Source organism: Bombyx mori, chromosome 6, assembly GCF_030269925.1.
Source record: "Bombyx mori chromosome 6, ASM3026992v2".
NCBI classification, from domain to species: Eukaryota; Metazoa; Arthropoda; class Insecta; order Lepidoptera; family Bombycidae; genus Bombyx; species Bombyx mori.
In genome coordinates this window covers 4976389-4999011 of record NC_085112.1, presented here as the reverse complement: position 1 = coordinate 4999011, position 22623 = coordinate 4976389, and the positions used below count along the sequence as shown (strand labels likewise).

Genomic DNA, 22623 nt, shown 5'->3' with positions numbered 1-22623 from the left:
ATAAAAGATAATTGCATCACTTATTTTTAGTTTTTTAGCACCACTATTTTATGTTACGAGAAGCTAAAATAATGAGTAACCTAAGGCCGTAAAGAAATATCTAAGAAACAGAAACACTGTCTTTTTGTTCTTTTCCTATGTTATTATTTTTCTTTTAGTTTATTAGTTTTTCTTTCATTAAGATAAAATAACTATTGCATTTCTACAGTTTTATTGAAGAGCTACTGATTTTGACTTGGTTTAGACGTACCACCACGTAAGGTAAATGAACAAAGACCATATTCTCTTTCTGAAAGATATGAAATCTCACAAGTACTTCTTATCTATTGTTATACTGTGTTATAGAGATGAGTGAATCGTGTGTAGAAACACCGGAAGCCCCGGCTTGGCTCTCTAAATTAGAGAGTCAAAGAGAAAAACTCAGTAAAGCCCGGCTTGGTCACGACAGTGGGGCCGGTGCTCCTTGCAATTCTTGCGGTAAGAGATACAGAATGTTTTCATAATTCGTATTTTACTAATCTTTCTCTTATACTGAAATATCAAACTTGAATAGTAAAAAAATTTGGAGATACAAATATTATAATAGTATAGATAATTTATAATAATGAGGTAACAACTCTAAATATTGTCTAAATTACCATAAGTTTGCCTACAAAAAATATGTTTCTAACAACACATATACCATAAAACATTTTTCACGATTGTTTGCAGGTCCCACATGCCCAGGGCTAGATTTACATTTTTGGCGTAAAGTATGCCGATCTTGTCACTGCAGTAAAGATGTTCATGATGTGCAAGATGATGACTTATCGGGGTGGGCACAGTTTGAGTTGCTGGGTACAACTAGACCTAAGAAGTCATCATGTAAGTTTAATATTATATAGGTATCACTTATCAAAAACGTATTCAGTTCAACATGAAATATTTAGGAGCATCAATGGCCTAAATGATAAAGGAGGGACCCATGACCCAATGAATTCATATCAAGCAATGCAATTATAATGTGGTTGGTGCATGTTGAAAAAATATTAAATCCCAGTCACAATCCCAAGAAAAAAAAACCAGAAAAAATTATTAATTCGATATAATTCATGATAACAGTAACTGATTATTCATAAATGAATCATAGTTTCTTTGTATCATATCGACTGGTGAAAGGCTATTTGGTTTAAGCGACATTTTTGTAACTTCTCAGAAGAGCCAATTACAGTCTAAAAATTGGAAACAATATTATACCAAAAAATTCTTCAGCTATTTGAATGGAGGAGAACTTAATTGAAGTTCAATTAAAAACATTGAATTGTTGATGCTAATACCAAACAAAATGGACCTTTAAGTACAATGATAAATGTTGCAACGGTGTTCGAATCCCGCAGGCGGGTACCAATTTTTCTAATAAAATAAGTACTTAACAGTTTTTCACGATTGACTTCCACGGTGAAGGAATAACATCGTGTAATCAAAATCAAACCCGCAAAATTATAATTTGCATAATTACTGGTGGTAGGACCTCTTGTGAGTCCGCACGGGTAGGTACCACCACCCTGCCTATTTCTCCCGTGAAGCAGTAATGCGTTTCGGTTTGATGGGTGGGGCCGTTGTAACTATACTGTGACCTTAGAACTTATATCTCAAGGTGTGTGGCGCATTTACGTTGTAGATGTCTATGGGCTCCAGTAACCACTTAACACCAGGTGGGCTGTGAGCTCATCCAAACATATAGGCAATAAAAAAAAAAAAAAAATTAAGCTACTGTTTATTTCTATCACAATTTATGTTTTCAGTACCTCTCATTAAAATCCGTGGAGTGACTGACAAACCTGTGAAACTTGATTGGGTACCACCTAATGCATCCACCGAATTGGTAAGTTCATTATCTATAAAACTTATTGTATGTGGTTAGTTTTAGAATAATGAATTTTATCAAATACTTATCACAGATAAGTTCATATTCTATTTTAATCAATCCTGATATGCAAAAACCCTGATAGCTGCTTATCAACAACTTCTTTGTTACGAGATTTTAACATAGATGGATTCAACATAGATCAGTTGGAGATTAAAACTCTTGCTATATCATGAAGCAAATGATGCAAAAATATCACCTTCATTATAAAATTTGTAGATGAAATTGTCGGTTCTTTCTGCAAATATATCTTTCATTAACAACAAAAAAGTACCATTGGGGTTAGATTGGTGCCAACCAGCTAGTAAAAAAATACTACTGTTTTTATTTTATTTTCATTGTAATTGACGCACAAAAGTCAACCGGAATTTTTACAACTGCTGTTCTCCATAGTTCGAGAACTGAGGCTTGGTACAATATTATCTTATATCTTTAAACAAGCAATTCTTGAATATAAATTTAAATAGATATAGGTAATCTGAATCTCGGAAACGGCTACAACGATTTTCATAAAATTTAGTATACAGGGGATTTCGGGGGAGATAAACGATTTATTTTCAGAAAATGTTGTTTTATTCGTGTTTTCAATAATCAACTTTATCGATAATCATCTTAAACGTAAACTATTTTTTTTTATTGAATGAAAATATCAAATAATTTAATGTAATATCAATAGGTATGTAATTCGTATTTGAATGTAATTTTTAAAAGACACAATTTATAAAAAAAAATCGGTTGTCTGTAAAGTCGGTTTTCTAACGATAGTTGAACGTGACAACGTCATAAGAAAATACTGATGGAATGGTTTCATTTTTCAATTATCGCAATTCGTTGCTATAAACAATTGACACCACATTCACTTTTCACTGAACTTCATACTTGACGAAAACATGCAAATGTATTATTGTATAGCAGCTGTCCACGCGGATGCATCGCTCACTCAAGTAGGAGAGAGAGACAGATGTCGAACGCTGCCGAACGCGGAGGCCGATTGTGCCTCTTTGTCGCTCGTTGCGCGCTCTCGCTTGTACTTCAAGCCTTAAATGGAACGCCTCAGAGCGAGGTAACGCCGCACGAGTCATGTTTTTTCGTGCGTGCAGCCGGCTCCATCGAATTATAAGACGTTGTCACGTTAATAAAACATACCGAGCAAAGCTTGGTCATTCTCTAGTGTTTAAATAAATGAAGTTGAGAGAGGATGTTTTTGTTTAGGTGTCAGAGTACATGTCATGTCTGGGTCCATTGGCGCCGGTATCAGGATCCGACGCGGCCCGACGTCGGCGCGCTCAGCTGCGCACTCAGCTGCCGCCCCATGATGTCGCCCCTGACGTTCGCCGTCATGCTTCTGACGAAGAAAAATCTGAACACACAGTATGTATTTTGAGTCTTTTTTGCCTATTAGTTTATAAATTCGTAATCATTACGAATGCTAATACTTTTCTAAACTACAATTATTCAGTTTTAAGAACCGTTGGTTCTATGAAAACAGCTCATCTAGCCCAGACCTCAACCCTTTAGACTTCAAATTATGGTCAGTTTTAGAGGACATGACCTGCTCTCAACGACACGTCGACATTGAGGCAAAATTTCCCTTGGAAACAGTGCGTAAATCTATAGGTTCGTGGCAAAACAGATTAAAGGCATGTATAAAAGCCAAAGGTGGCCATTTCGAATAGAATATTTTTTTAATTTTTGCTCAGAACTTAATAAATATGTAGGTATAAATTTTAATAATATTACATTATTTCTTTAAAAAAAATGCATTTCATTTGAAACAGAACTTATGGCTGGACTAGGTAATTATTTTTACAGTCTTCGCATAATTCAGTACTTGGCTGCAATGTTACAGGTGCACTGGCCGGTCTTCTTTATGTTTGCGCACGTAACAATAACTTATTAATAATTGATCATAATGAACAAAACGATAGTAACTTTAATGTAGGTCATCGGTGCCCTCCATGGCAGTCTAAGGGTTAAGAAACTAATGAGAGGCATGTATTGGCGCGGTTAACGAACTGGTCTCAGCTAAATTTTACTGCTGACTGAGTTACAGAGACAAGCTGGACACTTGTAGTGAAAGCGAGCATATAGACTTGACATATTGAGTTTCATAACTATCTACAATAGAATGTGCTCTTAGAAATATATGAATTTATTGTTTTAAGTGGTTCCACGAGCTATTGTTCCACATCGTATTAACTAGTTATGGGAGCTCATACAAATCACAATGTCAATATAGGCGCCTTGAACGTGAGTTCGAAGTTTCAATTTGTATTCTGGTATTATCTTTTTTGTGTTTCCTATGCCCTTTTAAAGCCTTCATAATATCTTATAAATTTTTATCTGATTTTCACTAACTGTCAATTTGATTTCTAAAATGCGAAGTTAAACTTCCCTTTACTATACTCTTAATTTAAATCAATAAACAAAATGCCACTAATGTTTACAACGATGAAAATATCAGTAACATCTACTATAACTGCAGGAAATGATAAGAACGAGAGAGGTAGCTTTAAAAAAAGAAATACATATATAGTATTTAAAATCCTAGACAGTTTTTTTTTTATTTTTTTTAGACTACTTTGTTTATTAAAGGTGCCTTTAATGTCTTTAACCGAACGATTTAGTTCCAAAATAGTAAAGCCACTCATTTTTATTAAATCATGAAAGCAGTATCATTTTTAAAATTATTATGACAAAAAAGTTTAATAATATATATAAAAGTATATAATATAAGAATAGATGGTATTTTGTTCGCGTACGACAGTTAGGCGAACAAAAATTGCTACAACTTCTTTCAGACACTCAAAATGTGTTTTTTTTTACAGGAATATATATCACGTATAAAAGATCATGTCGTCGGCATGGGCAATGTGGTCCGTGTTGGGCCACTTCAGACTGGAGATGTATTTTCAATTGAAAACAGTAAGACACACGCTCCTAAATCATATGCACTACCTTTGAAAATATCCAATGTATGCAGAGGTGTCAAATACAATATTGTACCTAAAAACGCTTCAGATAAAAAATTAGTTCTGGATACTCAGGGTAATATAGTAAGTAGTGCTGCCAATTTACCAGATTATAAGGCAAGTCCTACAATAAGCAGAGTCGTGAAGGATAAACTTTATGTAATGCGTATAGAATCTGACCGAATTAAGAGTGCCGTTGAGCATGGACCTGTTTATGACAAACTATTTAAAAACCTTCATGAATTAAATATACCCATTAGCAACGATGTGTATCTTGAGCCCATTAAAATATTTCGGGAGGAGTATAATAGTAATCCTCAGTTTAAACAAGAAATGAATGATTTTTGTACGAAAGCACTGGGTGCTCAAATAATGACTGATTTATGGTCATCGCCTAACAATAATGTCATGGGTAACGCGAAAGTTGTGGACAACAGAATACAAAAGGGAACAATATTCGCTCCAAACGGGGAAATATGGGGTTGGAAGCATGAGCCAACCCAACAAGAGCATAGTGGTACATTATGTTCAACAAAAATAAATCCTCAATATTCTACCAGTATGAAACCAATCAATCAGGTTGAGCCTCAACAGACTGCTCCATTGAGAAAATATCAAAGGACTCAGTCGGAAGATGAACTTCCGCCACCTCCACCTCCTAACTACAATACATATCCTGGCGCAATGTCTCCATCTAATACAGATTGGAATAATTCACCGATTGACAATGTTCAAATACCTGATAACGCAGGGTACGAGGTTGAATCACAAATTTCTGATTTCGACGACAATATCACGCCCATCATTGATCAACTTGCTGATTTTACACTTAGCCCCGCCGAAGCAGAATTCAACAGGAAACTGTATAATGAAGGAGTACCTTGCCAACGATGTAATAAGTCTATGTTCGCGGGCGAGGTCGCAGTTAAAGCTGATCGAGCGGGTCAGGAAGCAATTTGGCATCCTCAGTGCTTCACTTGTTGCAAATGCGGGGAGCTACTGGCTGACCTTGTCTACTTTTATCATAAGGGAGAAATTTACTGCGCCAGAGATCTGGCCAATGTTTTAGAAATTCCCCGATGCGCCGGGTGCGACGAGTTGATCTTTACACGTCCATATACCGCAGCAGAAGGCAGAGCTTTCCACGTTCAACATTTCTGTTGTTATCATTGTGATGCTCCACTAGGGGGGAAAAAGTATGTTCCGGATGATAAAACAGGCCTACCAATATGTTTGTCGTGTTACGATCAGTTCTATGCAGAGCGTTGTCGCGCCTGTGGAGGTGTAATTGGGCCTGAACAACAGGGGGTTTCGTGGAGTAACATGCATTGGCATGCCAATTGCTTTATATGTTCCGGTCGAATGTGCGGTAAAAGCTTACTCAGCGGTCGCTTCGTTGTTAAACAAGAAATGCCATTTTGCAGTGTGCCATGTGTACAGAGCAAAATTAAGTAAATCAGCTTGCACTAGATTTCTTAAGGGTCACAAAGTATATACACCGTTTTATACTTGTTTATACATATTATATCAATAATTATAAATGACATTTAAAATTTTATAGTTTAATTATAAATGACATTTAAAATTTTATATACATATAAAATGTTTTATGTATCAAATTTCTATTTTAAAATTTGTGCCAAAATGAAACATTGAACTTACATGTAAACTCAGGGGACCATAATACATAAGTGTTAAGTTGAATTAACTATTTTTTATAATTATTATTATAACCTTATTTACAAGGTAGATAGATAAAATATAGATAGTCCATAAAATCGTATTATAAATACACAAGTATTTATTACCTATTGTACGTTTGTAAAATAGTATGATATATGATTATATTTCAATCTAAAAGTATTATATTAAGAAAAAGACCAGTATTTATTGATAAAGTAATAATAAAATCGTAATTTGGATAAAATTGTGGTACTAAGTAGTATAATAGTTAGTACGTACGTAATTCCTATTTTAGGATATAATAGGATTAAAAAATATTGAAAATGTCTATACATTCTTTGTAAGTGCCATTAGATATATTTTTATATTTTTCCAATAAAGCTATTACATATTTAATGAAATTTTAATACCTAATTTTATAACTCATCTCATCATCATCATCTCAGCCTGTCCATTGTCCACTGCTGAACATAGGCCTCTCCAAGTGATCTCCAGTGCGGCCGGTCCGTTGCCACCTGCATCCAACCTAGCGGTTCTTACCAGGTCGTCGGTCCATCTCGTTTTATATTTTATAACTATTTTACATTAAATCAAGTTAAAACACAAGATATTCTACAAACCAGAACTGATGTCAGTGATCAATTTCACTTTTAACATTCAATGAAATTTCATCTGGATATAAGTTTAATGATATTCATATCTAGCCGAAATTCATTAAAACTATAATTATTCAATTCAATAACGGATGCACGACATGAAATTACAGCAAAGGTCAAGTGCTCTTGCTAAAATATCAGTATGTAATCATTTTACTGGTGGTAGGACCTCTTGTGAGTCCGCGCGGGTGGGTACCACCACCCTGCCTATTTCTGCCGTGAACCAGTAATGCGTTTCGGTTTGAAGGGTGGGGCAGCCGTTGTAACTATACTTGAGACCTTAGAACTTGTATCTCAAGGTGGGTGGCGCATTTACGTTGTGGATGTCTATGGGCTCCAGTAACCACTTAACACCAGGTGGGCTGTGAGCTCGTCCACCCATCTAAGCAATAAAAAAAAAAATTCGTAGCTTTTTTTCCCCTACCTATGATGATAGCCTTCAAGAGGCTATATCAGCGTTACGCTGCGTGTGCGTGAGCTCTCGGGGCTCAAATAGGTGTTGCTAACACTGGCCCTAACAAGAGCAGTGCTTCGCAGAATATACCACCGGATTCGAAATGCGACCCACTGAGAAAATCCGGCGAGAAACTCAGTGAGCTTTGTCTATGGATTAATTCGCTCGTTGAGCCCTTCGTCGCGAGCAACGGGTTCGGCGAGGACGGTGACCGGTGTTTGAGATACCTAAAAGCACCGTTAATGGATTCGTAATGACGTGTTTAGGGCGACGTCGACTGTTTACCATTCGGTCCACAGGTATGTAATTTCCGACGGCCACAACAAGAGTGTTTTTGTTTCGTACTGTTTTCTCAAAGCGGCGAGTTGATGCCGACTGTTTAAACTTACTGATTGAGTCAAGCTCCAGGTCATCATGGAGAACCACATTCCTTAAAAACCACGGTGCTTGAAGGGGTTTCAAATTAGTGCGTGAGGGATCATTACATTTGCGTCATGACCGGGCGTATGCAAGTTTTGTAGGTACCTTATTACGAAGGTTTTCGTAATATTGTCGAGTGTTATAGAGATAAATACTTGGTACTGTAATCCAGGTATCGATTTAAATTTAGCACTTTATGATATTGTAGTTGGTAGATAGGCTGTTCTCTACAGCTTGAGCTTTTAACCAGCGCTGGTTGTTGGCTGGAGTGATCTACAAGTACTGTTCCAGCTCCTTCAAGAAGTCAGGCATCTTCAGGTTGATCAGGTAAACACAAGAAGCTCACCATAAGTAGCTCTCTGCATTCAAAAAGGCTAGTCGCAGAGAACTATGGATGATATCCTAATTCAGTAATGAACAGTGACTCAAGAAATGTAGACTGCATAAAAAGAAAAGGTATTTTTTTTAGAAAGTTACAAACTTTATTAATACTAAAGTTACAGTTTCTTGGGATTCATTAGGAACAATATAATTCTTAAATTGGGTACAAAAGCTTATAAATGTGTATTTTTTTTATAGTGACACATTGTAACTTCAATGCCTTTAGCTTTATGTAGCTTAATGCAGGAGAATGAGTATCTTGAACGTGATTAAGTTGCACTATGTTGAGATTCAAGACACAATTTTTTTTATGCCTGTATTCTTTATGAGCAGTATTAATTATTGAATAAATCATTGGAAACATAATTAGAATAAGTTTATTAAATTACATTTGTGCACTTTCTCCACTGCCAGCTTAAATTATGCCGACCATTTGTATACAAATGCAATACATAACATTTGTAATAGGTATTTAAAAACAAAAAATTACCCAATTTTTTTTAGATTGTCATATGGTTTTAGGTTAATATACAAAACTACTGGTAATAGAAGCGAACAATTATTCTAAGATGAATCTGGTTTCAAAACTAATGGTACTCATTATACCGTCAATTACCTTGCAAACTTTCAGCTTATACACACAAAAATAAATATGTACAAGTAACAAAATATTTTAGTTTTGAAAATAAATAATAAGTAAATAATAGGCAGCAGTTTGGCTGTGCTCCTGGCATATCTGATGTCTATGAGTGATGGTGACATCAGGAGGGCCACAAACATCTGCCTGCAATGGCAGTAAAATAAAAACTTACTTTCAGTAAGATTTTTTATTTTTATATTGAGTTAACAAAAGGAAGAGGTAAGTTTAGTGTAATGCCACACAGCAGTTTTTTCATGATTATTGCATAGCTAAACATACATTAAATTATTAATGTGTAATATTTTTATTTGTAATAGTAGTTCTCTAAACATACAAGTGAGTCATAATAGAAGAATAGAAATATTTTACTTTTAATTCACACATTTTTCAAGCTTTTAGTTTTAGTTTGCCAAGATCATTTCTAAGTTTATTTAAGTTTTCTTGCAGTGCTTCTTGTTTGTTTTCTAAAGCACATATGTGATCATCTGTTCTTTTGATTTCTTTGCTAATGTACTCCATACGTTTGGAGACGTTTTGTCTGGCTTCTTCCAAATCTTGCTTCACCAATACGGGTCCGATGAGTTTGTATACCTCTGAATCTTTTCTTAAGAGTTTTAGTTCCTCTTTGACTGCTTTATTTTCATTTAACTGGCTGTCTAATTGTTGTTTCTGAGTGACCGCTTTCTTTATGTCTTTTTGAACACCTTGAAATAATTCGAGCTGTTTTTGAAACTTTTTTTGTATTTCTTCCGCCATTGTGTTTCAGTCAAGGTATGATTTGATAGAAAATAAACAGTTTAATACAGAAATCTTTTCCGTTTTTTTTCACCTGCTCAAAAATTTTAGTTGAGGTTATGTCTCAAATATATTAAGTGTATAATCTATGGGTTATGTGTGTATTCTCTATGGTTTTGTCATTTGTCTGACATTGATTTTGAAATTAACCATAGATAATACACAAAAAATTTCAAGTGTCACTACGTACCGGTAAAATGGGGCGATTAGGGACAAATTCCAACTTTATGACCAATTTTAAGGTAGATGTTGATGTATATAATGCTATATCAGGATCGAAATGATTGAGTCTTGGGGGCATCTTTGTTGTCCAATTTAAAACTATGCAACTAGCATTCCAGTTTAAGCAAAAAAAGCAAAAATAGGTGTAATCCCTATTTACCCGAAAATTGCGGTTAATTGGGACGAAATGAGAAATTTGCTAGGGCTGCCACTACTTGGTTTTAATTTATTTATTTATTTAGTTGCACCAACAAAGTGATCATCAACTTGATTACATTTATTTACTTATGATTAATTTATATTTACTTGAGAAATGATCCGCGACAGATTTGTCCTGTAAGTTGTGATACAATTAAAAAAAATTTATTTCATCACTTAAAATTAGTTCAGCGTAATCGGACAACTCCGAATGAACATTGACGGAGACCATGCTACCGTGGACATTATTGTAGTCCCAAAGGAGAGTAAGCTTTCTTATAAACGGTTTATATTTTTTCGTTCTTGGTAAGTACTTAGGGGCTGATATTTTTATCTGGGTTAAGAGATTAGGTGTGTTGGTTATTCCATGGATTAATCAGATGAATACCCCCACTCTGAACAAATATTAAATATTTTACTATGTATTACTTAGACATTTTTGTCCACCTTGACATTTCATTGTTCTTGTTAGATGTCTGTGCAAAATCGACTTACTTATATTAAATTGCTTAGCTATTTCAACTAAAGACTTATTCCCAATTTCAAAGGCTTCTATTGCTGTTTTTAATATTAAGGGATCATATCTCTTTTAAGGCTTTGCACTCTTTAATACGTACACGCGAGGCATTATCTAAAAATAGAAAACAGTACGTAACTGATAATATAAGTATTTACCAAACAATAAAATAACACATTGATAATTTTGAATAAAAGTTCTAGACAAAAACATCATGAATAAACAAGATTTTTACCAACAAATTTAAAAAATATTGTTATAACTACATAGACAACCCTACAAACCTGTACCTATTTATACTCAGCTCGTTTCCATTTCACGTATTCTCATCCCAATTGACCCCTTTTTCGTTGTTATTTGTACCTAAGACGTCCCCAATATCCCCAAAAACAACAGATTTTTACATGTATTTTTATTTTATCAAATACATTAAAACCAATAACAACTGAGACTTACCTTTAATATATATGATGGCTCAAACACTAAATAACGTGTATAAATCACAGTCGTCTTCTATTAATATCAAATAAATAAAAGAGAGCAAAGTTTCTAGCACCAAAATAATGACCACCACAGGAAGTTAATTTGAAACGCGATTTTTTATAAGTTAGCAGCTATTATCATGCATATTCAGAGTTGTTTTGTGAACTTTCAACATTCTACTATTAAACTAGAAAAAATGGAAGATTTTGCAACGAATATAAAACTAATATTGACTGTCGAAAGATTTTCCCGGTTTTTTCCCAATTCGCCTCTCAATCCCTAATCGCCCCATTTTACGGTACTGTTCGTTGTGTGAATTTTCTTGAACTTCTTTCTATCGAAAATAATTGGGATCATACACACGTCGACTATATTTAACAGATTTTCTTAATTTTTAATGATGAGTTCGAGAGCATCCCTTTCACTCGGTCACGTGAAACAGATTAACAAATTAAAAAACTATAAATTACGAGTCCAACAAGGCCAGTACGCACTTTTCGCAGAGGTTCCGTCTTCACTCCTATTCAGCAGCGAACCATAGGGGAGTCTTGTACATTGTCATGAGAACATTGTGGAACATTGATATTTGAAGGAAGCCTGTGGGAGGCTTAAACGACGAAAGGAAGATCTTCCACCGAGCGGATGATATTGCTCGGTAGACTGACGGTCTGAATGTTGTTGTTCGGAACTTGTTTAAATGGAAGCTTGTCTTGAAAATATCGTAAACAAGATTCAGGTATCTATCAAATATCTTGCGTTGTATGATAGCTACCGTCACAAAGCCGGCCGTCGTTATTAGGCGGGGGCCGATTTCGAAATGACGACCAATGTTGCCACGAGCCTCCATTTGGGGGTACTAAAGTTGCACCACCACTACGATGCGGATGTCATAGTTAACGAGATGGGCAACACGGCGACGGTGGCGGATTTCGAGGCCTGTGAAGCAACAGGTCCTGGGTTTCCTTGAGCGCCACCTTGAGGCCCAGCTCCATAATTTTAGACTTACACCCGTATCTTCAGTCGTTTACACGAGCTTAACTCAACTCGACTCAACCTCCAACCCGCGTTTTGGTATGATTAGCATAGACCTATATAGTAGGGACACGACATATTGTTCTATACGTACAATTGCTTATATAAATAGCACCCATTTTGAAGGCACATACATAAACATATATCTATCTCGTTCTTACTCAGCACTTTAACTCGCAGGAAAACAATATAACAGTATTTCAGTGCGTACATAAAATGAAACATGAATATACGTAAATATCTCCGTCTCCGTCTAATGAGGCCGAAAATCCGCCATGTTTAGCGCGCCAAATGTCATTGTCACGTCAATTCGGCCGTCTGTTTTGGGTTGTACATTATTTATTGACTTTGATATCGATTTAATATGATTGATTATATAAAATTTCATAATTTATCATGCTTAAAACATACAAAAATAATAATTAAAACGCATTTTATAGGATCTCAAGAAAGTCGATGCCCTAAAACTATTATCATATGTATTTAAATTCATTATGGAGCCCTCATCCGAAAAATCCATTTTTCGGTCGGAATCTATTGATCATGACACTAATCATAAATACCACTTTAAAATATGTCATCAAAACATATTTAGACATTCTGTTTAGATATTTCGGGAAAAAGGCTACCGACATATCGGAACTATTTAAATAAAATAGTTTTATTCCGCAGTGAGTAAAACACTATTGTAAATTTGTTAAATATTTAATAATTAAGTGATTTTAGAGAGGAAGTCACAAGGAATGACGTTTGTAATTAACGAATAAATGTTCTGTAGGTGTTTTTTTTTCACGCGGTCCCTTGATAAGTTTAAAATTTGAATCACTCTCAAGCGAAAGTGATTCAAATGGTGCGGCGCACCTTCCTTGGGGTGCGCTGCGGTAGTATGTTACGGACTTTAGAGTCAGCAAAACAATTAAAATAGATTGTTATAGTCTAAGAAAAACACGTACTCAAAATACGATAACATTTAGCATGCTAGAAATGGGCTGATGGCTTTGAACTACGCCATATCTTTATGTTTTGCGACAAACGACAACTTTATAAAATCAGTGTAGCAACTTTTAAAAATCATCATATCGTTTACTTGGCAAATTCGAAGGACGAACTTGTCTTAGATTTCACCCATCTAAATCATATCATATTTGCACATAACAATATACCTACTTACTTCCCATTAAAGTATAAATTCTACAAATAAATAATACTCAACAATATTTAAAATAAAATGAGCCAAGAACGTTTATCGATAAAACCTGATAACATTGAAATCTTTTGTACAGCACTAAAGCCGCCATGTTTTGTGGCCAGATGACGTCACAGTGGCACGAAATTTTGGTTGACGTTTCATTTCCATAGGTTTCCTACTTCATTGATGATTAGTCGTAAAAATAAACTCCACTCAAACGTCCTTGGAAAATTTTCCTAACCGGAGTGAAGTAAGCGAACTGTCAAGTCAAGGTACGTCGCGACGTACCTTGAACGTTCCTCAAGGCTGGTTTTCTATCAATGTCCAAATAGTATGTGGACCGCAAATGGAAACATATGATATTGTTGTGCAATGGCCTGGATCTGTGCATGATTCCCGCATATTTTGATAATTTAAGTTTGATAATATTTATTAATAAAGTAAATAGTTCGAGGTTAGACATTTGAAACTCTTTATTTTATTTACCTACATAAGAGACATATAAATAAACTCAATGCGATTATAAGTTTTATTTATATAATAATAAACTGGTGGTTGTGGAAAAGCACTTCAACAACACGATGCAACCAAAATCACACAAAAGCGGCGAATAAAAATACAAAGCCGGATCCGAAATCTAAAATAATAATAGGTTAGAAAATAAATAATACACTTTCAGATTTACCGCACGCACACATATTTACGAATAACTCAGCAACCAAAACAACAAACAAGTCAAACAGACAGCGGCAGCTTGACTTTGACATACATTAAACAATGACCATAGACTACAGAACTCTATGGGTTTGATGCTAGCTTGATCAAATTTTCATCATTATTACCTCATTCGAGGACAGTTGAGGAATATTGTAATGGTCGACTAAAAATACCAAACTCGAGTAAGTTTGGAGGGAATTCTCGAGCATCATCGGATGAGCTAAGAGTGGAGGACTATTTTACGAAACGTCTAAAGATACGGGCATTAGACTCTAGACTTACCGGGCGAACCAAAGAAAACCTGCACCCGCTGGGTCCGGTTTACTATCACAATTTTTATTGTCATTATGTTAAGTTCGCGTTCATCGTTCGTGGCCAGGAAAACTTTTTTAATTAGAACTGATTTTCAGGATATTATCAAAATAGCCCTTGTGTTATTTTTTTTCCTACCTATGCGGATAGCCTAGAGTGGTTATTTCAGCTTCGCCCTAACATGTAGGTGAGCTCAGGGGGCTCAAACTGGAGTGTTGCTAACACTGGCCCTAGCAAGAGCAGTGCTTCGCAGAATCTACCACCGGATCGGAAACGCGACCCACTGAGAAGATCTGGCGAGAAACTCAGTGGGGGCTGTGTCTATTGGTTAATTCGCTCGTCGAGCCCTTCGTCGCAAGCAATAGGTTCGACGAGGACGGTGTCCGGTGCTTGTAGTACCTAAAAGCACCGTTCATGGATCGGGAGGATCCGTAATGACGTGTTTTTGGCGACGTCGACGGTTTACCATTCGGTCTACAGAATCGGGTATGTAATTCCCATGGCCACGACAAGAGGGTCCGTGTATGTCGTGCTGTTTTCTCAAAGTGGCGCAATGATGCCGACTGTAGATACTTACTGGCTGAGTCAAGCTCCAGGTCATCATGGAGATCCACGTTCCTTAGGAACAATGGTGCTCCGACAGCTATCCTGCAAAAACGGGATTGAATAACTTGAAGATATCTGTTCATAAAATATTTATAACTATTGATACCATACACCCCACGCTTTTTTACAATAAAATCATTCTTCTCTCTAACACTATTTTTAATTCCAATTTATTAAAAGAAATTTCTATTTTTTAGTTGGATTTTCTATAAAAGCGTATTTTTTTAGATCTTTTAAACTATTATTTAATTTTGTTGGTGGATAAGTCATTTCGAAGGGAGTATGTATTTAATTTAATAAAAATTAATAAAAAATTGAAAAGTGAAACATTAATGTATCTACTAAAATAATTTATTATTAGATTTTTCATAATTCATTAAAATTAACTAACATCTAAATTGGTTAATTATATTTATTAATAGCTTAAAAATAATCAGTAGGGTACATAGTTTAAATGTAGTTGGTGTTTAATTGTTAATCTACGCGTTTTCGCCATATTCTAGGGTCCACATGTAACCCGCCTTCGGATCTTTACTTTGTTGTGCATTTTTTTCTATATTTTCAGTTTTTTTTAGAATATTCTGAATGGTTTCGTACAATTTCGGATTATAAAACGACTTGCTTTTAGAGTCTTGTAATTTTTCAGCTCGTTTTTCAAATGATCCTCGTTTACCAAATCTCTCTCGAACAAATTTTTCATATAAGTCATCGTCATCATAATTTTCTTCAGCATCTTCAGTATTATCTTTTTTTTTATAGTTTTGCTTTTTGTTTTGTTCGTCATAATATCCGTAATAGTTAGGGTAATCGGTATTATCCTCTTTGGGAGTATCTTTTTCGTTTTCGTCACTATACTGATCGTCATTGAATTGGTAAAACTTTCCTTTTTCCGCATCCTTTTGCTTTCCATAATCGTAGACAGGTTCTTGTGTATAAGTTAAAATATCATCGGGTAATTTTATTTCTGGTAATTTAATTGAAACATCGTCAAATTTAATGTTTAAATTTTCGTCGTAGTTTTCAATAGGAGAAAATGTATCAAGGGTACCCTCATTATCATCTAATTTTTCAGTCTCTTCAGATTTTGGTTCCTTTCTGTTGTCGTCGTGCTTATAATCCAAAGGAATCCTCTCAAATTGTTGCTTAGCCTCCTCATTGTCTTCAGTTTCTTTGTTCACAATTATTTTATCATTAGTATCTTTATTTATTTCAAGCATTGTTTCTAAGCTCTCGTCATTACCACCAAGCAATGCCTTTAAGGGTTTTTTCATGTTGTTTTCAATTAGTTCGATACTTTCATTTTCAGGGTTAATTTCCACAACAGGCTTAATTTCTCCATCATTTATTTTAATTTGCACGTTATTTTCGTGATTCGTTTCAATACTAGATGATACATCTTCTGCTGAACTAGATGCATCGTATTTACTTATTTTTACTAAAGGCTTTGAAGAATTTGGTTTGGAATGGTCGTCACGTTCTAAATTTTCTACATTATCTTCGAGAACTTCTACTTCACCTTTTTTGTTTACTTGAATTCTTTCATAGCTGAAATCATCCAAATGGACATCTTGCAGAGGTATCTTCGCATTGTTATTTAATTTCACTTTTGTTTCTGCGTTATCTCGATTTGGTAATTGCTCATTTGATTCTGTAGTCTCATTACTTTGTTCACTCGAGTTAGGGGATTTTGGATGTTTAAGTTGCAATTTTTTATAATCACGGCCATCGTAGAATTCTTGTATTTTTTTACCTGGATATTCCTTGGAATTGTCTTCGTCACTCTCACGACTCTCGTCAAGAGGTTTAACGGATTTCGACTTTATTTCATCGCTTTCAGTATGTTCTTTACTTTCGTCTGAATTAGCACCACTTTCATGATTATACTGATTATTAGTATTTTCTGATGATTCCGATAAATCTTCGTATTTCTCTTTTTTATTTTTTTCATTCGATTCACCGTCTTCATCATCATCATCATCTTCATAGTCTTCATTTTTTTCCCGAGATTCATCTAATTCACTACTTGCCTGTTGATTTTTACTGTAATCTTTATTTTGTTCATTTCCTTTAGTGTGTAGTGGTTGATTTGTAGTTAAATAAGGACCTTTGTAACGATTGTTTCCTCTTTGATTCACGCTAGGACTAAAAATGCGTGGTTTGTTATTCAGATCAATGTTTGTTTTCAATAAATCCTCTTTCATGTTATTTTTATTTTCATGCAATGTTTCTATATTAAAATCTGCCAAATTTTTTGGTTGAATGGTTTTTTCGGTGAGACGAGCTGGTAAAGTTGTTTCGATATTTTTGGTGCCATGAGAAGTTTCATAATTTACTATGAGGGGAGGTTTTTTATTATTGTTGACGAGTTCATTTTTATTTATACCAGTTATCATTCGCTTTCGACGTCTTAAACGGTTGGCGGCAACACCGTTTGGCTTTTTAGGTTCCTTCACCTTATGTTCTTGTTTGTAAACATATTTCAGTAAAGTATTACTATCCGGTATTTCGTGTTTGTTTTGCTTAAGGTTATTTTGTGAAGTTGGTACAGAATTCAACTGATTCCCAGATTTATCTTCAGTGCAATCGCTTCCATTAAATAATTGAACAGTCTCATTATTTTTATTGAGGTGAGATAGCACCTCATTGCTAGCAGATTGATTGCAATTATAATTAGAATCCTCCTGAGACTTATTATCAAGTTTTATTGTCTCTTGATTTTCACTTGTACCGTTGAATTGAGTAACAATTGCGTCAGTATTCTGTAAATGTATAAAAACAAGCAACTGTAGTAGTTCTTTAATATCAATATTAATAATGATATATGTATCTTTAAAAAATTAAATACGACCAAGCTTACCGTAAGCTGATTTATTGTGCAATAAATTTAAACTACTTTATAGAAATAGCAATTCAACTATTATACATGCAAAAATTTTGTCATTAATTTAGTAGTGTTTTTCTTCATATCTAAATTAAAACTACAAAGAGTTGCAATAAAATAGTACTAGAACTATAAAAGAATAAAACTACATCATACACCGATACTAAATTTTATTACTTCTGTATTTACATATGTTCTATAATTTTATTATAGTTTATTTGCATACAATGTCTCAGATCAACGATTGTTCCAGAATTTTAATGATACATATTAATTTACAAAAACTTATAAAGTAAGCACCTAATAGGTGATCTTCAGTGAAGTTTAATTATGCTTCCAAAAACTAGAGGAATTTTAACGAAATATTTAGTGTTTGTCAAAATTTTAATTTTATTTGCTATTCTAAATTTTTTCAGTTTACATGTGAGTCGTCTGTTATCAAAGGTGGCAATCTGTGCATTTGGACAAAAAAAAATTATTGATATTTCAATACAGATTGATTTGAATATAATCGTCTCCTTCAAAGAATACGGTTCAAAACCTGCATTAAATAAAGGTTAATACTTAACCTGTTATTTATCTAAGATGTCGTTCAGAAGAGTTTTGTGACTGTCAATGGAATACAAAGTCAATAATTCGTTTTTCTGATTTACCAATAATTATCCAAAAGTCACATTGCCGGCTTTGATAATAGTCGACTCATGTGTTGTTTTATTTTTTGATGGTTTGAGATGCATACGTCACTAGATTTAACAATAAAACAATTTTTACATTTACAATATTATAAATATGAATGTGCCGTCAAAATTTTAATAACGTTGCGATAGTGAATTACAGAAACTAAAACTGTCTTATTTCTTTTAAAAAAAATGAAATCCAAAGTCCGTTGTTTGATTTACGAAATGGACTATTTAGTGAATAATTGCGATTATGCGGAATATTTGTTTGTCAAAAGTTATTAAAACTCTTTTAAAATTACTTTTATTTCAAGTCGGTTAAAAAGAGGGCGCATCACAGAAATGCAATTATTAAAAAAAATCGGTGATCTTAACTGTTTATACAATAAAACATAAAATATGGCAATGAAGCATTAATATTAAGCTAAGCCATCCGTTAATATTATTTTGTACAATGTATAATAACCTATTTATTTTTTATAAATAACTAACCTAGTTTTTTTTGACTTTTAGAGACAAATACGTTTATTTACTCGTATATAGACAGAAGAATTATGTTATTTTATGAAAATGTTCTAATGTAATTAGTCTTAAAATAAATTGGTTGTTGTAATCTATTCCGAGTTTGGTTTAAGTTGGCGCGCGTCTGGTTTCAACAAATGGGCGTTTTCTTTAATATGTATTCAGCAATTGTAAAGTGTGATTCGGAAGGTCGTGAGATTTCACTAGTTTTTAAAAAAAATAAAGTTGTCGGTTTTTATCGCGACTTATATTAACAGCATTAGAACAATTCAATAAACATTGAAATTCATTCTCTTTAGATATCAACGTGGAGTTTTTAATGCATTACCGTTATTTTTTAGCAATTTAGGTTAGGTTAGTTGACTGCTTCTTTTTTAATAATTTATAAAAAATTAAAAGTATTGTGACTCTAGACTCCATAGATATATGATAGTATGTTAGAACAAAATTATCTAAGTTTATTATGTTTAGTTGTTCCCGACTCTAACGAACCGATTTAGTGTTTTTATTGGCTTTCATGTGTGTTTGTATTCGCGAAAACTATTAAGCAATGATTTTTTATGAATCTGTAATGACTTATGATTAACTTAATCTGCTATTACATTACATTTTATTAAAAACGTAATTTAATCTGCGTTTTTAAATCTATAATTAAATATAGTTAGCCTGGATGTTAAGTAGGTATGGGCGCTAGTTATAAAGCACGTAGAAATATAAGAACTGCTATACATATTTAAATTTCGTTACAGTTTGAATTAAATAGAGTCATGAAAGCTCAATAGCAATGAAAACGGTTTGTCTTTTTTTAGTTGATCTACGAAGTAATAGGTAGGTACATGTATTTTTATGTCTAAGTATGTCAAATTAAAATATTTCCATTAGTTTCCCTTCAGCTAGATTACATTTTTTTTCCAATTCTAATTTTTTTCACGATACCTTATTAAACATTAAATACGTATTTACACTAAATCTACATAATTTAATTCTAGTTCTACATAAAACAGTTTCTACAACTAAATCTTCTAAATTCTACAACTACATGCCCACTTGGTGTCAAATGAACAATGAATGCTTCGATGCTATTATGTCGTAGTGCCAAAGTACTGTCAACATGTACTGTACGTTTAAGTTTTTAATAGAACAAAAAAAATATCTTAATATTTCATAAAAAGTAGGTATTTAAAAAAAAGGTTTTTTTTTTCATTAAACAGATAAATCAACATCTACGACATAATTACATGTACATTTCAAACTGAATGTCTGTTCTATAAGCGAGTCTACTACGAAAATATCTCTTAAAGATCTTAAAGCTAGTGTGATGGGCTCTCAAATACATCTTTTATTTAAGTAGGTACTAAACAAATTATTAAATAATATATCTGTGTTCTAGTTAAGCGAAGTGACGTTATAACTAAAACGGTTTATCAAATTATCAAAAGAAAGAACCGCACTTTTACTTTTTAAATTCTATTATTTATTTTATGGACCATTGACATGTCTACGAAGCACAAAGATTTGCTTCCAGACACAAAGAAAGATGATAAATTTATAAAATAACGTATAAAGATATTGAAAAAAAAACATGTTTAAACCGATTAATCACGGGCAGTTTTTTTTTTTTTTAATTGCCCTTGTAGGCAGACGAGCATACGGCCCACCTGATGGTGAGTGGTTACCGTCGCCCATGGACTTCAGCAATGCCAGGGGCAGAGCCATTCCGCTGCCTACCGCAGCTTACAGGAATAAGCCTAAAATGTTTATTGTAGAATGTTATGACGTCACTTGTCTAACAGCAGAACTAAACTAGTACCATTCACTACAAGTGCTCGGTGCATTTACTTCTTCCCTAAGAATGGGTCGTACGAGAAGCTACTCACGAACTGTTTCGCTGTTCCGTGGAAGGGAACGGGCTCCGCCCATTTGCTGAAGTCCATGCTTGGTAAAATACCGCTGCGGCAAGCCACACGCGGGTTCCTGGAAATGGAATAATGTCAATCAATAATATCAATAGAACGTTCATGATTGATTTTTTTTAAATATTTGAATACATTAACAATGTAACATACATAATTCGTCTTCTCGCATTAAACCTGTATATTATCAAAACTTACTAATTTTACAGGAGAGTGTTTTAAAGGTTTAACATGTGATGTTTTTAATATTAATCATCTTTGCAACACTTTTGTTTTTACCAGTTACATTATGTATCTGTCTTTTAAAGTAAGATAAAATTATGTATTAATTTTGTTAATAGTAGTCAAAACATAGGTAAACTAAAAAAAAACTAAAACTAAACTGCGCTCTTTTGACAGTATTTATGAGAAAAATACTGGTAAGTTAGTAAGATATATACAATATATATCCTTTGTCTAACAAGTCGACGGCAGAAGTCATGTTTTGATATCTACGGATAATTTTTTTAAATGCCTAATTTCTTGTAGCCTGGAAGGGCTCCACCTTCAACGGGTATCCGAGCTCACGGGGCTCAGCTTGAGAGACATTGAGACATGAGAGAGATAACAAGAAGAGTGGTTCTCAGAATCTACCACCGAATCGGAATTGCGACCCTCTGAGAAGAATTGAAGAGAAACTCAGTGGGTACGGATGCCGTGAATTATTTGACAAACTAATCTTAAGCTTTAGTTTCTGTCAGCTTGTCTGATTTCGTCGTGGCCTAAAGGATAAGACGTCGGGTGCATTCGTATCTAGCGATGCACCGGTGTTTGAATCTCGCAGGCGAGTACCAAATTTTCTAATGAAATTCTTACTTAACAAATGTTCACGATTTACTTCCACGGTGAAGGAATAAAATCGTGTCATAAAAATCAAACCCACAAAATTATAATTTGCGTAATTACTGGTGGGAGGATCTCTTGTGAGTCCGCGTGGGTAGGTACCACCACCCTGCTTATTTCTGTCGTGAAGCAGTAATGCGTTTCGGTTTGAAGGGTGGGGCAGTCGTTGTAACTATACTGAGACCTAAGAACTCATATCTCAAGGTGGGTGGCGGCATTTACGTCGTAGATATCTATGGGCTCCGGTAACACCAGATGAGCCGTTAGCTCGTCCACCCACCTAAACAATAAAAATAAAATAAAAAGCTTACAGTTCATGATCGGGCAACACCATTGGGTAGAGCTGCACGGTGTCGATGATGTCGGTATTGTCGCAGATGACGCGGGCGAGTCGCGCCTTCCTTATCTCTGCTAGTTGTTCCGGCGTGAACGATGAAGGCTGGTTTGGGAGTTCGAACCTAGAAAAATAAAACCGATATAAAACATGAAATACTAGGTTTTTTTTTATTGCCCTTGTAGGCAGACGAGCATACGGCCCACCTGATGGTGAGTGGTTACCGTCGCC

General features: G+C 34.4%; 4 protein-coding genes and 1 long non-coding RNA gene across 5 annotated transcripts in view; 2 read left to right on the top strand and 3 right to left on the bottom strand.

The window, feature by feature from the left end:
* The first annotated feature begins 70 nt into the window (after window positions 1–70).
* On the top strand, window positions 71–6962 carry LOC101739510 (testin). Its single transcript, XM_004930507.5, has 6 exons — window positions 71–261; window positions 346–477; window positions 712–864; window positions 1785–1864; window positions 3119–3277; window positions 4735–6962. The coding sequence occupies exons 2-6, from the start codon at window positions 348–350 to the stop codon at window positions 6331–6333; spliced, it is 2121 nt and encodes a 706-aa protein (XP_004930564.1). The 5' UTR covers window positions 71–261; window positions 346–347; the 3' UTR covers window positions 6334–6962.
* A 2048-nt stretch (window positions 6963–9010) lies between these two features.
* LOC692882 (prefoldin beta subunit) lies at window positions 9011–9999 on the bottom strand. Its single transcript, NM_001046727.1, is given in 1 exon segment — window positions 9011–9999. A coding segment is annotated over 1 exon segment (369 nt). The 5' UTR covers window positions 9869–9999; the 3' UTR covers window positions 9011–9499.
* A 5663-nt stretch (window positions 10000–15662) lies between these two features.
* LOC134199094 (protein PFC0760c-like) lies at window positions 15663–18524 on the bottom strand. Its single transcript, XM_062669235.1, has 2 exons — window positions 18486–18524; window positions 15663–17942 (listed from the first exon to the last, which is right to left on the bottom strand). Exons 1-2 carry the CDS (start codon window positions 18522–18524, stop codon window positions 15663–15665), a joined length of 2319 nt encoding a protein of 772 aa, XP_062525219.1.
* The window catches only part of LOC101744445 (peroxidase), a 38418-nt gene continuing 34012 nt past the window's right edge, over window positions 18218–22623 (bottom strand). Inside the window, exons 13-14 of the mRNA XM_038011763.2 lie at window positions 22370–22516; window positions 18218–21237 (exon numbers count right to left, since the gene is read on the bottom strand). Coding sequence (XP_037867691.2) covers window positions 21099–21237; window positions 22370–22516 — 286 coding nt within the window. The 3' untranslated portion in view covers window positions 18218–21098. The remainder of the gene's footprint in view (window positions 21238–22369; window positions 22517–22623) is intronic.
* Window positions 21733–22548, top strand: LOC134199038 (uncharacterized). Its single transcript, XR_009973366.1, has 2 exons — window positions 21733–21861; window positions 22436–22548. It is a non-coding gene; the product is annotated as an uncharacterized LOC134199038 (long non-coding RNA).